Genomic DNA, 16,347 nt, shown 5'->3' on the forward strand with positions numbered 1-16,347 from the left:
GCTTCAGGAGAGCTGTCAAGTTTCTACGGCTGAGAGTCCAAAGATGGGCATTCGTCACATATTGCTAATAGCTTCATCTTGCTAATAGCTTCATCTTGCTAAGCTGCCGAAGCATCCGATTGTGCTCCGTACAAGCTCGTCTATTCACCACGGCTGAATGATCTAGCAAGCGATCGGTTGCCTACGCATGGCCGCGTTCGGACCTCCGGCCGGCAACGACAGCTCGTCTTCGGGCGGGACCGACGGGGGAGATAAGGCAGATTGCGCAGCTCGTGGCTTTTGGTGGATTGCCCTTTTCTGGGACCGAAACGTCTGATAGTCTGATAACCTGATAGTGTGCGGGAAGGAAGAGCAGGCCACGATAGTGCACGCCCTTGGCTCGCCCGGTAGGGCGCTTTTGCGGTGGTGTTGGTGTTGGACGAAGCCCGTCGATCTGGGCTAGTTGAATGGCGTTATTGCAAGGGGGGGTGGGGTTTAGGGATTGAGACACTGCATTGAATCTGCGATTGCTGGGCCAAGTCTGGTCGCCAAGCGCCTGAAGCGCATGTTTTGTGTATGCCCGCATGCATGGTGGTGATAGTGATGCCCGATGGACGTTGATAGTGGTGATGATAAGGAGGGGGGGGGTCTACATGATGCAGCTAGTGAAAACGATCCAATCCATCATGCTGGTACCCCATGTTTCCCCAGTTCCGCAAGTTCCCCGTTCTCGACGATCCGACACAATGGTTGAAGTATCTGGGGAGAGAGCTGTGACATCGGGAGCCGCCGATGGGCCTGACGATACCTGCGGGGGTGGAGGAGGCCGGACGGAGGAGGCCGAAAGACACAAGGCTAGAGTCTGGAGAGTGTTGCGCCTCGGTCGAAACGGGCAACACAAAGCCGGATTGAACCACACCCCCTCCCTTTGATTCCTCCCCATTGTTCTAGTCATGGCGCATGTTTAATTCCATGCCATCTTCCCCCTGGGGAAGCATGAATGCTCAACCTTGGGGAAGTTTCGATGGAGTTCGTAGGTAATAATTAGCAAATTCCACGAGCGCGGCTGAAATTGGTCACGTAATGTATTGGGACGTGGAGCTGACTTGGCTCCATCCGGCTTGAATTTCCTGTGGATTTGACGGGACTAAGCTTCCATGTACTAGGAGAACCGTACCAAGAACAGGCCCAACAATGATGAATTGAGGGAGCTCAAATCTTGGAAGCAAACGGTTCAAGGCAAATATTTTGTGGTGCTGAGTACAAGTAGCGTTCCGCACAAAAATAGTCTCCGGGTGGCTTGCCATGAGGTAAAAGCGTAGGGCGTGGAGCCTCGTTGCCGTAGTTCACCTGACAGTCAAGCTGGAGAAATCTGGGGCTGACGGTGAAGGGCAATGAAATTGTGGGATTAAACTGAAGAAATGAAAGGCGCAAGTGGAGGAGCTTGCTTGAAGACAAAGACACTGGCCCGCGGCTCAAGATTTTGCTGCAAGGGCAGATGCGGCTTGAAGCGGGCCATGAAGCACAATCTCGTACCATGACATGAAAGAAATCTCTGCTCTGCTTCGTCTTGGCGGAGGATATGTTCCATGTGAAGCCCTAGTTGGATACGCACAGTGAGATGCAAAATTCCCTTACTATTTTTTTCCTTTTTTTTTTTTTTTTGTGTGTGTGACTGTGTGACTAGAGGTGACCGGAGTGGTGTGCAGATCAGGCCAGGCGCAGATTCATCTCGCTCGCCACGCCTCATTGCGACCAGCTTAGTCCAGCCTCCAGCAGGTCGGCCTTGTTTGCTTGTGCGAAAGCTGTCTTGGCTGTGTTTGCAATGAGTTCGTGTGTGTGGAGAAGTCCGTCTGGTTGCTGGGATTGGCAGAGAGCCGGTCCGTTTTGAAATCTTGGTCGCGTGTCTGGGTGAATATCCCAGCATCGTCTCCCCACATTAATGCGGGCTGCCGCTACGAAGCAGGGCAAACGTGAGGGCGTGCATACGAGGATACCAATGCCGGCCTCTGGATTGGTGGTATATCGTAACAGTAATGCTTTTTCAAGAGTTGCTCGGCTGCCAAACCGAAATGCAGGCCGCCATTGTCTGGGAGGGCCAGCGTCGTACTGTACTCGTACTGCTCCAGTTAATGCGGACGCTCGATTCCCCAGAGATCAGAGAGCCTTTCAAAGGGTCAACAGACGTCCCCTTTCCCTTCAAGCCTCCCGAGTCATAGTCGTCGCTGAAAGATGGAGACACCAATTGGAAGGCTGAATTGACACGCCACGCAAGTCGTTGGTTCTGGCTGCCACAGACTAGGGCACGCCACTCCAACCCAAAAAAATGATTTTGTTTTATGCTCCGAAAGCTCCCTCGAAAGTTGTCGACTCGCCGGGGCTGGCCGATTTTAGCAGTTGGGAGCTAAAGCAAGCCATGCTTATTCCACGGCAGTAGTGTGTCAATCCGGCTAGCGTCTCTGCTTCCCTTGCTCGCATTTGGCCATTGAATGTAGAAACTTGGCGTTCGCGATGCTCCAGGCCACATGTTGAGCCAAAGGAAAGGGCTAGACTAGGGATCCCTTTGATTAGCTGGGCCTCGGAAGTCGAGACGAAACAACACGACAACGCGAGACCCCGGAAAAAGCAGCTGGGAGATAGCACTGGTCCGGGGTGTACTATCGCGCCTCTTGTACGTAATTCCTGGTCAACATCATCGTTGGATGCCTTTCAGCTCGTGCGTCGTAAAGCTAAGGCACAGCTGCAGACGGAGAGATACGATGCTGGCAAAGGTTCCTTTCACAGCTACGCGAGCCGAGCCTTATCAGAAGCCTGGCGACCTGGAGCTAAGCAGGCCATCCATGTGAGAAAGTCGCTTTGGTGGTTGCTTGGCACTGCATCACGGCCTTGCTCTTATCAGCTCGTCAGCTTAACCACCCCTCTCGTCTCTGGCCATTTAGATTGCGGATAGCAGCGCGCCACCAACAGAGAGGGCCTCTTTGGCTGGACGGGAGGCTCACAGTGGCTGTTCTGCGAACCTTCCATAAAGGGCAACGAGTCCCAAGACGCCACCGATCCCAGCGCGAGGGCCAGGATCTTGATTGCCCTTCAAGCCCTTCTCCCCGCTCACGCTCACCCGGCTACCCATTCGGCTGCTGCCCGCGAATGCTTATCTCGTCGAGGGCAGAAGCTGACAGGGCGATATCATGTGCATTAATCGTACAACACCGTATTTGTCGACTGAGTTGAGGCCATGACATGACAGATTAGCGGACCGTTTCTGGGAGCGGAGAAAGATGGGGCCTAGATTTGGACTGGGCCTGGAGCCAGACATGGGCCTAACGAGAAGCCATCCTCCACTCCGAATTGGCCAGAGACTTATCGGAGGGCGCCACTGATACAGTAGAGACATCTTTTTTTTCTTCGCCTCCCCGTGATGCACAGGCATCGTTGGATCGTGGCTCGCGATGCTTCGATAACGCCTCGCATAGAACGGAGAGACTCCTTACGGAGGGCTTGATGGCTTCGGCTTCAACGGACAAATAACTTTGTTGCGGTGAACTCTGCATCGTGTGGAAAGTCAATGCCAGCATTTGACGTCTTTCTTCTGCTTTCGCTGGCGGTTGGTGGCGCTTGGTTGACCGATCGATCTTTTGTTCCCCCTAAACATTTTTTTTCTTCTCGAATATTGTTAGTGTGCGAAGGTTCGGTGACGGGTCTAGCAAGAAGCGTGACCCTTGACGGATTGGAAGCAGAAGTACCTTTGGCTTCTGAAAAAGGTTCCGGCAGTGGTGCTCAGTGAGGATTGATAGATTCGCGCACCGTGCACAGGCGTTTCGACAGGCTGTGTGTTGGCGATTGCGCGGGGGAACTTGCGCGCACAGGCATGGTGGCCGGGGGAAGTATGTACCCGAAGGCTATCGATAAGCTGATAGCATCTGGCTGCGGTGGTGGATGAGTACCTGTGCCTGACACGGGGGGGGAATTGCTGCTGAAATGCGGATCCTGAGATGCTTGGAAAGTGCTTCGTAGTGCTTCGTAGCTATTTCTTATGCTGCCTGGACAGCTCGATGACACGTCCGGTACCAATTGGCAGCCTGTCGACACATGCATGTCCCATATGCTTGGATTTGCATTAGTACATAGTCACACACAGAAGATGATCTGCCAGATGCTGCCGAGGTAGCGCACAGTGCGCACAGCGACAGGCCGTGTGGGGTACATGCCCTGTGCAGTGGCGTGCCGCAAGTCTACTTTGCAAGCGCCTATTTTTCGGAGCAGCGCTACTGCTTTGGGCTGGACCCTCGCTGGAGGGGCTGCTGCACCCCCTGGAACACCCCCCAAGGCCCCCCAAGGCCGCTAAAAGATCCATGTCGTGGATAAGTCCAAGGCCTGGCTTCTCCACAAGTTTTTTTTCTCTTCCCTCTCACAGGAAGATGCCGGTCCCAAGGCTCGCAAAGGCTGGTTCCATCTTGAGCGAAACGGCGTTGCCGCTGCTCGTGTGGGCACGGTATTACTGCATTACTGCAAGTAGCATGAGCGCGTGCGACTCGCCATGGGGATGCTGGCCGAATACAAAAACTCGGGCCTCGACCCCACGAGTCGGTGATGCTTCCTCTCTTCTCCCCAGGATTCACGCCGTCATTCGTCCGGGCTTCCTCCCAGGTTCAGCTGCTTGCTAACCTGCTCTTCCTTCTTCCAAGACGCCTCAATCTCAATCTCTCTCTCTGACTGACTTTCTGGGTCAAGGGCCTGTGTTGCTTCAACCAACCCTGACCAGCTTGCCTTGCTCAACCCAAGGCTGAGAACCTCAGGTCTGCAGAGTAGACATCACGTTCCGGGGAAGAAGAAGAGAAATCTCAAAGACGACAGACAGCAGACGACACAACCGCAATGGCTGATTCGTCAAAACCCGCTGCCGACCCGGCCCCCTACCACGATGCCACCGATACCACCGACGGCATCCACCACAACCCGGATCCGGCCCTGGAGCCTGCCCACCAGCACCAGCACCATCACAAGCATCACTCAGACCGAGTCGACGCTGCCGGCCATGACGATGTCGTCTACACCAAGGGCACCAACATGGACGCCACGCTGGTCCCGACCCAGGACCACACCCACGACAAGGAGCACATCCACACGCCGCCCGACTACAGCGACCACGAAAAGGTCGGCCACACGGACATTGTGCGCACTGGCATCGACGCCGACGAGACGGGCTCGCAGCGCAACTGGTACTTTGGCGTTCCCTATCGCTACTACCGCGCCTTTCTCCACACCTTCATCTTCCTGCTCTTCACCGGCTGGTGGATTGCGTCGCTGATCCTGCATCGCAAGGACAAGAACTGGGTCATCCCCTTCCTGCTGTGGCTGGCCATCACCATCCGTCTGTTCTTCTTCCACGTCTCTTCGCGCTACGTCTCCAACGCCATCAAGTGGGTGTGGCAGCGCACGGCGCTGGTCATCTATGACCGCATTCCGGAGAAGCTACGCACCCCTGCCGGTGCCGCTGTGGCCCTTGCTACCGTCCTTGTCGGCTCCTTCGCCTCCGAGGAGAGTGCCGACAACACTCGCGCCAACCGCGCTGTCAGCTTGTTCGGTATGCTCGTCATCCTCTTTGGCTTCTGGATCACCAGCAACAACCGCAAGCATGTCAACTGGCGAACCGTCATTGGTGGCATGCTGGGCCAGTACATCATTGGTCTCTTTGTCCTGCGAACTGGTGTCGGTTACGACATCTTCAAGTTCATTGCTGATCGTGCCGGCGACTTGCTTGGCTTCGCCCACGATGGTGTTGCCTTCTTGACCACCCCCGACGTGGCCGCGCTTCCCTGGTTCTTCTTTGGTGTCATCCCCGCCATCATCTTCTTCATCTCCCTCGTGCAGGTCCTGTACTACATTGGCTTCATCCAGTGGTTCATCAAGAAGGTGGCCACCTTTGTCTTCTGGGCTCTCAACGCCTCTGGTGCCGAGGCCGTCGTCGCTGCCGCCACCCCCTTCATCGGCCAGGGAGAGTCTGCCATGCTGGTCCGTCCTTTCGTCCCTCACATGACCAACGCCGAGCTTCACCAGGTCTTGACCTGTGGTTTCGCCACCATTTCCGGCTCCGTCCTGGTTGGCTACATTGGTCTTGGTCTTAACGCCGAGGCTCTTGTCTCGTCTTGCATCATGTCTATCCCCGCCTCCCTTGCCATCTCCAAGCTTCGTTATCCCGAGACTGAGGAGACTCTTACTGCTGGCCGCGTCGTCATTCCCGATGACGACGAGCACAAGGCTGAAAATGCCCTGCACGCCTTTGCCAACGGTGCTTGGCTCGGAATCAAGATTGGTGGTACCATCATCGCCTCGCTGCTCTGCATTCTCGCTGCTGTCGGTCTCATCAACGGCCTCCTTACCTGGTGGGGTCACTACATCAACATCAACAGCCCCACCTTGACTCTCCAGACCATTCTGTCTTACGTCTTCTACCCGGTTGCTTTCTTGCTTGGTGTTCCTCGAGACGGCGATCTCCTCAAGGTCGCCAAGCTCATTGCCGAGAAGGTCATCACCGTAAGTTTCACCTCCACTCTTTTTCACCCCCTTTGCACTTCTTGACCACCCCCTGGGTTTTTTCGTTTCCAACCTGTTCCTCTTGCTCCCTTGATTGTGATGTGATAATGACAATTGTTGCCTCCAGAACGAGTACAATGCCTTCAACGCCATGGCCAACGACGAATACTACTTCGACATGTCTCCTCGCTCCCAGCTCATTGCCACCTACGCCCTCTGCGGCTTCGGCAACATCGGCTCTCTGGGTATTCAGATTGGTATTCTGAGCCAGCTGGCCCCATCCCGTGGTGGTGACGTCTCCCGACTTGCCCTTTCTGCCCTCATTTCCGGTGTTTTCTCGACCTTGACCTCAGCCTCCGTCGCTGGTCTTGTCGTTACCACCCAGCTTTCCCACTTCACCAGACCTCCTGCGTCTGGTTAATTGGAGTTTATGCGTGTTTAATGTGAAAGATTTGTGCCATGTACGGAGGTTTATGTGTGTGTTTTCAATGAGAGGCAGTACCAGTGGATGAGTAGCCTGAAGAGATGGAGAGAAGATACCCCACCACTATCTGTGCTCGGATGTGGATGGTCAAATTAAGGAGCATATTTAATTACCGTGATGAGATAAAGCATCAATCAAACAAGTCGCCCGTAAATGATCCCTTTGGGTCGGGCATGCCATGTTTTATGAGTCTCCTTGATCCCTCTGCAAGATGTGCTGTGGTTGTAGACGCTGCATCAGGAAGCGGAAGCCGTTGATGGTTTATTCTGCAAGAAATCACCATATTTGACAATTACTCGACGACTTGCATTTCCATCAACAAGCGTGTATTGTACTCACAAAATTCCCACATCTGGCCAATTGCAACCTGGTCGCTACGCCTTTTGCTAGTTGAAAACTACTACAAGAAGCTATGAGACACTTGCTCCACACAAATCGTCACCCCGCAGTGAGATCGGGGAACTGGCTCAGCTTTTTAAAGCGGCTGCGTCTCCGCATCTCGCTTTGGATCGTTTCACTGTCATTATAATTGTGCTCTGAAGAAGAATCACGCTCTGGAGATATACAAGAATCCTTTACTTCATCATGGCCAGCATCTCCTTTCGCAAGTTTATTCGATGGCTGCCGGACGAGGCGAGCGAGCCGACCTCTACGCTGGTTTTGACGTCGCCCGAAAAGAGATTTGTCGATATACGGGTATTGTTGGCGGCTGGTAGTGATTCTCTGACTGACGCTGAAGGTGATATCCCATCCACTACTTCTATAGTTACAAAACAAAAAGGCGGACAATATCTAACTGCCGATGCAGAGATTCTACCCTTGAGTCGCCTGGACTGGGCCATGGCTGGAACGTCTTCATCGACCGTCATCGCTGAGGGGCACTCGCTTTCTCGTTGGAGGCATTGGATTGATTCTCGGGCACTGGATGCGCCTCCTGACGAGGGCCACATGTATCCTCAGCCGGATGGATTGAGTACCCTTGAAAAAGGGCAGATGATGAACCCTTCCACCGGAAAGGATACGGACTATGAAGAGATGTGGTTCGATCCGCCGCCAAAGACAACGGGAGGGAACAAGGCGTTGTGCGCGGTGCTCATTATGGAGGACGAGAAGAAGGGGAAGAAGGGCATGTTTGTGCGGCTTGGAGAGTGGGCGCAGGTGTTTGTGAGAGATGGGGCGGGCGAGGAGGATCTTGTGGCGGAGAGGTGGGAGTGGCGAGATGATGGGAAGGCATGGAGGAGGATAGTGAGGTTGGGGGATACGGAGAGGAAGCTGCCGTGTGAGGAGGTGCTTGCGGCGGTAGAAGTCAAGGTTGGCGATGAGTTTAGTGTTGGGGATGAGGCTTGGAAGGTTGTGGAGGCAGCAGAGGTATAGGGTTGAGTATAACATGATTCTATAGATATACATACAAAGGCTATGATGCTATGATGCTATGATGCTATGATGCTATGATGCTATGATGCTATGATGCTATGACATGAGATTGCTTTTAGATCATCATAGAGTCTCATGATACTGCACTCTTGCGAACCTGTGTCAGCTCGCTTGGCAGTCTTAGAATGGCCCGTGCCTCCGACTTTGTCAGTGGTATCTGAAACCACTTCTCCAGCGCCTTGACTCTCTCCTCTTCATTGCTCATCGTCTCCATCACTTGCATCCCATCTACGCCTTCAACTCGCTTTCTGACTTCCCCTTGGAACATGGTCAGCACGCCACTAAGCCCATCTCCCTTGTCATTCAGGATGCCCCTCAAGACAATAACTTGATTGACGAAAATCGACGTGCGATGCGTGCTGCAGAAGTAATTGTTTACTTCATAGTCTTCGCGGAAGTATTCCGTCTCCGTGAAGCAGTATCGCTCAACCCATTCGGCGGAAGGGTCGTCCTGAGAGGAATACACCCATAGGGCTTGGGTAGAGGGTGAAGTGGACTGTGCGAGAGGCCGGAACTCGAGCTTTCCTCTGCGGGGGAGGATGTTGTCGAATTCGAGGCCGGAGGTTAAGGGAACAGGATGGAAGATGCCGTAACTGCCGAAGGCGACGTCGACGAGGTAGCGCGTCTGGTCAATGATGACGATATTGCTGCAGTGAGTCCTGGGGGATTTCTTTATGTTTAGATGGATTCCACACATACAAAACATTCATAGTGAAGAGACAGGACAGATGGGATAGATTGCTTGACTTACATGCCACCGTATCGTGGGCCGACCTTGACTCTTGCGCCAATGGGCAGGACAGTGAATCCGAGGACTCTGAGAATTTCGCAGAAGAAAGTGTTCATCTCAAGGCAGTAGCCGCCTTTGCTCTTCTCCACGACCTTTTCGAACAGGTCATCTGGGTCAAGCGACAGGATGCGATGCGGAGAGTAGTGAAGGCCAATGGACTCGAACGGCACCCGCGCAAGATGATGGGCTTGAAGCTCAGTGAGGAGTTGAAGTTCATCTCTGGGATGTTTGGAGCGAGGATAGGAGATGTGCTCGAGGTAACGGGTAAGTTGGTCTTGCGAGTATGCAGTCATTTTTTGTTGTCACTGTGATGGCGAAGCTGTGGATAGATAGAGAAGGACTGAGATGGAGATGAAGGTTTCCATCTCGGCATTTACCTGACTTATATAGTCTTGGTGGTTTCGACCAAAGACTACCGTTGATTTCGGCTAATGTTGCAAGCTAGGTATCTAGCATGAATCCTTTGTCAGGTCTAGCTTCGACGTCCAGTCGGATACTGTGCCGTTTCGGCTCCCTTTGCCGCTGCCTCATGTTTCCCCCCGGCCCCGCAAGTCGCTATTCCGACACCCGATCGGACTGCCGAAAGGCCGCATGCTAGACATGCTGTACATGCTGTATTTCATTTCTAATCAAAGTTGGAGATGGGGAAAAAAAGAAGCAGGGGCGGAAAATTCGATGGGATGGCCTCATTGCCTCACGCGATGCTTCAATTGCAATTTCCTGCAACATGGAGGTTGTTGTACACGTTTCCGGAGACGTGGCACACGGAGAGTCGGTGCCCAGCTGCCCAATGCCGGCATGTTAGTGGAGACGGCATCTCGATATATGTGTAATCTGATGGGCAGTGAAGGTAGGTTCTCGTGGAAAGGACCCTAGAGAGACATTCAGCTGAGTCCATTGAAAGAAGCTCTGAATTGCATCAATGGAGACTCCAACGCCAAAGAGAACGATCAAGGCCCTCTCACCAAGGTAATCAACAGTGCTCATGTCCTCTCCTCACTAATACACCTACCCAGAGACACTCACATCGAAACAGATCCAAGATTCCTGTCAAGACTCCCATCAAACTCCCCATCAAACTCCAGCATAACACCAGCTATGCCCAAATCACCTATTTCCAGGTCCCCGACAAGCTGCAGCGAGCACCCTCACTCAAGAGCCTGGACATCACGCGCCTCCCTGACGACCTCAAGCTCATTGGGCCCGAAAACTGGGCGCCATGGTCCAGCGCCATGATGGCCGTCGCCGAGCTCTCGGGCTTCGACACGGCGGTGCTGGAAGAGATGCCGCAGGCGGTGCATGTGAGCTGCTGGCATAATAGCCAGAAGACGAGGGAGCAGGTGCGTGAGGGCAAGATGCTGGGGCTGTTGATCAAGTTCAACATCTCGGCGCATATGAACGACTTGGTGAGCTTGACTATGGACGGCTATGAGGTGTGGAAAGTGCTCAAGCTCTATTGCGCGAGGTTTGTGGAGACGGATCCGTCGAGGATGCTCAAGAGGAACGGAGGCTGCATCCGCATTTCGTGAGAAGCCATGTTACGAGATTGAGTCTAGGTAGTCCGAGGACGAATGATTTGAGTGATGGTAGTACGGAACAAGAAAATCAGGATGAGTAGGATGGATGGTGGTGGGAAATATGGTAGGTGAGACGGGCATGAGCTTATGATGTTGATATACTTTTTGCTTCCACAGTATGATATTCTTGCTTTTTGGGCGGACCAATTCGATTTCCGCGCTTATATACTCAACTAGCAGTGCCAATCAATCGCTTCCCTTCATGTTGACTATTCAGCCACGCACGACGCTATCCGCGCCCTACGATGAACATGAACATGGGGGATTGCCGCCTTTAGATCCTAGTGTCGGCTGCATATGGTCCGAGTGCGGAGTATGCGATATCCACAAGTCTCCAAAGACTAGGACTGAACCCGTTTTTGGCTACAGGATTGCCATTGTAAAAGATGTCCTTTGGTTTAAGAGAAGGAAATCACACGCACAGCGTTCAAACAGTATCACTTCAACCGCGGTTCTGACCAAAATGTCTTCCATCAGCACCCAGACGGAGGAGCGAGAGCCCGGCCTCCTGCACCGCTCCCTTATCGAACGCCCTCAAAAGGTTGTTTCTGGGTCAGGCATCTATCTGACACTGGCCGATGGTTCTCGCATCCTCGATGGGTGCTGCGGCGCTGCAGTGTCAGTCATCGGCCATGGCAATAAACAGGTCCAAGATGCCATTATGCAGCAGTACTTGAATGTCGAATACGTGCACACCATGGCTTATACGACATCTAGCGCTGAAGAGTTAGCTGATGCCCTCACTGAGTTGAGCAGGCCATTTGGCTTAACCAAGGCTTACTTCGTCTGCTCTGGCAGTGAGGCAATGGATGCGGCCATGAAGCTTGCGCGACAATATCATTTCGAAAATGGTCAGCCCCAGAGAAGGAATTTTGTTGCTAGGAGACAGGCATATCATGGGAATACCATTGGAGCCATGAGCGTGAGCAGCAATCTTCCGAGGAAAATTCCGTATGACGGTGCCTTGACGCTCGACAATGTGAGCTTCGTCAGTCCGGCATACGCATATCGCGGTCAACGAGACTCCGAAACAGAAGAGCAGTACGCTGCCCGGTTGGTTCAAGAACTGGACGACGAGTTTCAGCAACTCGGCCCTGAAACAGTTGTCGCCTTCGTGGCGGAAACTGTGGGGGGAGCAACTGCGGCCTGCATCACTCCGCCAAAGGGATATTTCGAGGGAGTTAGGAAAGTATGCGATCGATATGGCATCTTGCTCGTCTTGGACGAGGTCATGTGTGGCAGCGGCCGGACAGGGACGTATTTCGCCTTTGAGCGTGAAGGCGATGTGAGGCCAGATCTCGTTACGCTGGGGAAGGGCCTGGGGGGAGGATATGCCCCTATTGCGGGCGTCCTGATCAGTGAAAAGGTCGTCAATGTCTTGAAAAGAGGCACTGCGAGTTTCGTTCATGGGCATACCTATCAGGCTCATCCAGCGTGTTGCGCGGCGGGCTTGGCCGTTCAGCAAGTCATTAAGCGTGAAGATTTGGTGGCGAAATGTCTTTCCAAGGGGGCCTTCCTGGAATCCCGTCTGCGGTCTACTCTTGGAGGTGCAAAGCATGTGGGAGAAATCCGTGGCAGGGGTTTGTTCTTGGGGATTGAGTTTGTGCAGGACAGGGCATCTAAGCAACCGTTCAAGCCAGCGGTCAAGTTTGCTAGCAGGATGCAAGAAGCGGCTCACAGTCGTGGTCTGGCTGTGTATCCGGGATCGGGGACTGTAGATGGGGTGAATGGTGATCATGTTATTCTAGCACCGCCCCTTACTATATCGGAAGAGGAACTCGAGGAGGTTGTGAGGCTGTTGAAGATGGCGTATGATGCGGTGGAAGAAGCGTTGGTTGTGTGAGCATTACGCAAGGTTACGCTGTTGGAGCCTCGTAACGAAAGTATTCAAATCCATACAGACACTCTACCGAATACTCATACCTGACTTACACTCGCTTATGCCTCCCTATGTATGCTGCCGAGGCGGCAAATGTATGTATGCTGGTGCAGATGTCTTCGTGTGCTTCCTATACAGGTGAGTGCACAGAACGATTTCGGTTTCATGTCGGCTATTAAGTATTTAATCACTATTGGAGAATCAATGCTTCCAGGTGTACAAATTATCTAGGTAAAATTCTGATCACTATACGAGAGAAGTTGTAGTGAATATTTGTAATGAACGACCTGGGCATCTGGGCCCGTTGCCTAGTATACCGCTAGATCTTCTCAAGATCAGAAGAAGAAGAAATCAATATCGCACAGTATCATGACGAAGCTTCGATTACTCAGGTTTCTCGCAAATGGGATGAGTTGGAGTCGTGACTCCCATCAGGCCCTTTACGAGGTTACTGTCTTCTAGCAGAATTGTCTTTCGCATCGCATGATCCGCACAAAGTCTAAGGACTGAAGATGTTAGCTTTTCATTCATTGATAGCTCCATACGGAGAATTTACCAGTAAAGTACGAGATGGTGAATTGTTCGCATGATGCCTGAAGGCCCTCGAGTGCGCGATTTGTAAAGGAAAGCCTCTCTCGTAAAGCTTCGTGGGCGATATCTCTGGCGAGGCGCATAAATGCCGTCTCGGGTAGTAGCAGCGACTTTGTCCGATACTTGCGCATCTTTTGGAGCGCCATGTCTAAACGAATTAGAATTGTATGAGATGATTGTAATAAATCTTTACTTACCACTAAGTTTGAAGCGCCGAAGGGGGCGAGAGCGATGCTTCACTCTTTGAAGAAACTTCGGCCTTTGAAGAGGCGCGCGAAGTGCCTTTCCCTCTGCTGCGATAGCCATCTTTGGCTTTGCAGTCACAGGTTTCTGCGCCTTTTGCTTGATTCTCGCCATTTTGTCAGATGGAAGAGTAGATACGTATGTTTGATCAAGCTGCGCGATTCGCGAAATATTGCGGAGTGCATACAGACAAGAGAGCGCGGCAGGGTGCTGTGGCATGTTTGAAAGAGGGAAAAGAAATGAGCAAAGAGATATTAAGTAGTCATGAGAAAGCGGTGCATAGTTTCTGCCTTTTGTACTTATTATCTGAACATTAACCCCCCTCCCCAAATATTTTCCTGCTCATTCACTGCTCACATTTCTTCACTGCTCACATTTTCTTCACTGCTCACGTTTTCTTCACTGCTCACGTTTTCTTCACTGCTCACGTTTTCTTCACTGCTCGAGTCTTTTCTTTTCTTCTTACCTAGGTACGTTTTCATGTGACTATTTTGGTACCTTGTATACTTTAAGAGACCTGGGTACGTTGACTGATCCATCTTGTGCCGTTATGTTCACATATGAATGAAGATCTTGGAGATATACGCTGTTCCCTTCTAGCAACTACCTTTCCCTCAGGGAAAGGAAATACTGATTTAAATGCAAGTTACAGAGTGCTCACACTTAATTCGCCAACTCTCATAACTATTCTCGTGCACTAAAAACTGACTTGATGGTACCATTAGGAGGTTTTACATTCAGAGTACCTGCGATCCCAGATAAACAGCAGATGCCGTTTGCAGTTGTTGGATTTTGGCATGTTGTAGAGATTGTCCAGTCGAGGCATGAGTTTGAGGGAGACTGGATATCCCATGGATTTGGATTGATGTAATTGATCATTGGGTAGCAGGAATGCAATAGCAATCTTTACGGTGCATGGTCATCCAATTACTGTTGTAGTGATTTGTTTCCAACGGTGCGTGCACGCATATACTGCTCTTCTTATTACCATCTCAAAAGCGTAGACACAAATATATGCTAACTAGCAATTAAAGTCTACTCGAAGCACTATCCTTGCATTCACTGCATATGCTGCATCCACTTCAAAGCCAGCTGCTGTCCATGAAGCGATATTTGCCTGTTTCGCGGCCTGCGCCTCTTCCACCATTGATGCGCTCTTTCATGCCAAGTCTCATATAGTGCGGCCACAAGAAAGTTCCTCGGGCCTCCTCTACTAAGCCAGTACTGGGCTTCAATAATCGTGTCCTATACAGGCGTCATCTTTTTTTTCCGGAGGCTTTTGCTGTGAGGAATTAGGTGGTGACGCTGCCTCAGGCTCGGTAAGGTTCGTTCCATTATCCGAGCCCGATGTCCGTTCATCTTCGCTTGATGTGTTGGTAATATTAGGATTCGCTTGCTTTGCTTTATGAGTGCACTCCTCCAGATGCTTGGAGTAGTCACGTCTTAGGTTGGCAAGCTCTTTCATGGATTCGAGTATAAACTCGGATTGTGCTCTGGGCATGATTAGCGGCTGATGAGAATGGTAGCTCCAACACTCACTCGTGATATGTGCTTCTCAAGAGCTCCACAGAAGAAATAAAAGAGCCAATCTCGTCAGGCAATCTTTCAATTAATACCTCTCTACCCACTTTGTACGCATTATCGTCGTCTGTTCGCAGCACAGCTTCCATCATGCCTTGAGTCTGCGCAAGGCTGTCATGACAGATGCCGAGACACATATCGGATCCCGGTATCGTGTCGTATTGTGAAATCTTCCGGTAGATGGTACCTAGAAGCAAGACACTGACTTGAAGCCGCTTAAGAAACGGTGATAGCCGTCCAAAGTTTGTCATGGCGGCGGCGGCGCTGCGAATTTTGGCGATGCGCGGGAGAGAGTGCTTGATAAGGCCATCGAGGCCGATGACGATGGGTGTAGGACCATCCATGGAGCTCGTGGTGTGATAGATTGAGAGTAAAAACTGTTTTTGAACGGATGAATGACAGTAACTAGCCTAAAAACAAGAAGAGCAGAGCCCTTGCGATAACGGATGAATAGTGCACTTGAAGACAATCAAGACAAGGAGCGACAAATGACGAGGAAGAGAAACTTAGGGGAGGAGGCAGCCAAGGGAAGACGAACAAGAGGAAGTAGATGGCGTTCTCGTTCATAAAATCACAAGATGTAAGACACGGAATATGGTGCTACACAAGGATCGACACGGAAAATCCCTGTGAGGATTTGAAGGCCGAACTCGCCAAGATGTATGTCTTCAACAGCGTAATAGCGTAGTGGGGAATTGGGGTCAGCTGTGAAGCCGAAAATCCTACTAGGAGGGAGAGATTCACCACTTGGACAGGTGACGGGACGGTCTAGAATCCCCTTCTTCTCAGCTCTCTGAGACAACGCTCGTGTTGACTTATACAGCACCATGGCATACAGGCCACATGTGGACGTTCTTCCTCAAGTTCCAGGATATTCAAGTATTGTGGGCAATTATTAAGAGTCTGCACGCCGGTCACCAGCTGCACGCCATCAGTGCATCCTGACAAGGGTGGGCACAGTCATGCAAATCGCCAGGCACCAAATATTACGGACCTGGCACCACGTCAAGGTCTAAATAGGGAGTCATCGTGGTAGCCTTCTTAGTAACACCAGGTCAGTAGCTTGACAGAATCTGGTATCTGCCTTTCTGGCGGGTTTCCGCAGTTTGGAAATGTCTTGAAGATTCGTTGCTTGACATAGAATCACTCCCGGGGCGCGACAGTCTCATTGCTCTGCACACCCGCCGCGAGAATCTTCCCACCACGACCTATTCCACATCATTATATGGGCATTCACACAATACTATATAGAATAAAT

General features: G+C 51.8%; 7 protein-coding genes across 7 annotated transcripts; 4 read left to right on the forward strand and 3 right to left on the reverse strand.

The window, feature by feature from the left end:
• Positions 1-4,709: 4,709 nt before the first annotated feature.
• On the forward strand, positions 4,710-7,172 carry TRIVIDRAFT_78151 (uncharacterized protein; the record flags this gene model as incomplete). Its single annotated transcript, XM_014097295.1, has 2 exons — positions 4,710-6,510; positions 6,638-7,172. The coding sequence occupies 2 exons, from the start codon at positions 4,852-4,854 to the stop codon at positions 6,929-6,931; spliced, it is 1,953 nt and encodes a 650-aa protein (XP_013952770.1).
• Positions 7,173-7,579: 407 nt separating this feature from the next.
• On the forward strand, positions 7,580-8,368 carry TRIVIDRAFT_51008 (uncharacterized protein; the record flags this gene model as incomplete). The annotated part of the gene is made up of 2 exons (XM_014097296.1): positions 7,580-7,706; positions 7,776-8,368. The coding sequence occupies 2 exons, from the start codon at positions 7,580-7,582 to the stop codon at positions 8,366-8,368; spliced, it is 720 nt and encodes a 239-aa protein (XP_013952771.1).
• A 133-nt stretch (positions 8,369-8,501) lies between these two features.
• On the reverse strand, positions 8,502-9,511 carry TRIVIDRAFT_69909 (uncharacterized protein; the record flags this gene model as incomplete). The annotated part of the gene is made up of 2 exons (XM_014097297.1): positions 8,502-9,087; positions 9,180-9,511. The coding sequence occupies 2 exons, from the start codon at positions 9,509-9,511 to the stop codon at positions 8,502-8,504; spliced, it is 918 nt and encodes a 305-aa protein (XP_013952772.1).
• A 629-nt stretch (positions 9,512-10,140) lies between these two features.
• TRIVIDRAFT_225876 (uncharacterized protein) lies at positions 10,141-10,747 on the forward strand (the record flags this gene model as incomplete). Its single annotated transcript, XM_014097298.1, has 2 exons — positions 10,141-10,187; positions 10,255-10,747. The coding sequence occupies 2 exons, from the start codon at positions 10,141-10,143 to the stop codon at positions 10,745-10,747; spliced, it is 540 nt and encodes a 179-aa protein (XP_013952773.1).
• Positions 10,748-11,258: 511 nt separating this feature from the next.
• Positions 11,259-12,638, forward strand: TRIVIDRAFT_50861 (uncharacterized protein; the record flags this gene model as incomplete). The annotated part of the gene is made up of 1 exon (XM_014097299.1): positions 11,259-12,638. One exon carries the CDS (start codon positions 11,259-11,261, stop codon positions 12,636-12,638), a length of 1,380 nt encoding a protein of 459 aa, XP_013952774.1.
• A 420-nt stretch (positions 12,639-13,058) lies between these two features.
• Positions 13,059-13,622, reverse strand: TRIVIDRAFT_225878 (uncharacterized protein; the record flags this gene model as incomplete). Its single annotated transcript, XM_014097300.1, has 3 exons — positions 13,059-13,180; positions 13,231-13,413; positions 13,463-13,622. 3 exons carry the CDS (start codon positions 13,620-13,622, stop codon positions 13,059-13,061), a joined length of 465 nt encoding a protein of 154 aa, XP_013952775.1.
• A 1,117-nt stretch (positions 13,623-14,739) lies between these two features.
• On the reverse strand, positions 14,740-15,433 carry TRIVIDRAFT_225879 (uncharacterized protein; the record flags this gene model as incomplete). The annotated part of the gene is made up of 2 exons (XM_014097301.1): positions 14,740-15,001; positions 15,048-15,433. 2 exons carry the CDS (start codon positions 15,431-15,433, stop codon positions 14,740-14,742), a joined length of 648 nt encoding a protein of 215 aa, XP_013952776.1.
• Positions 15,434-16,347: the final 914 nt, after the last annotated feature.

The sequence above is a fragment of the Trichoderma virens genome, assembly GCF_000170995.1.
Source record: "Trichoderma virens Gv29-8 chromosome Unknown TRIVIscaffold_86, whole genome shotgun sequence".
NCBI classification, from domain to species: domain Eukaryota; kingdom Fungi; phylum Ascomycota; class Sordariomycetes; order Hypocreales; family Hypocreaceae; genus Trichoderma; species Trichoderma virens.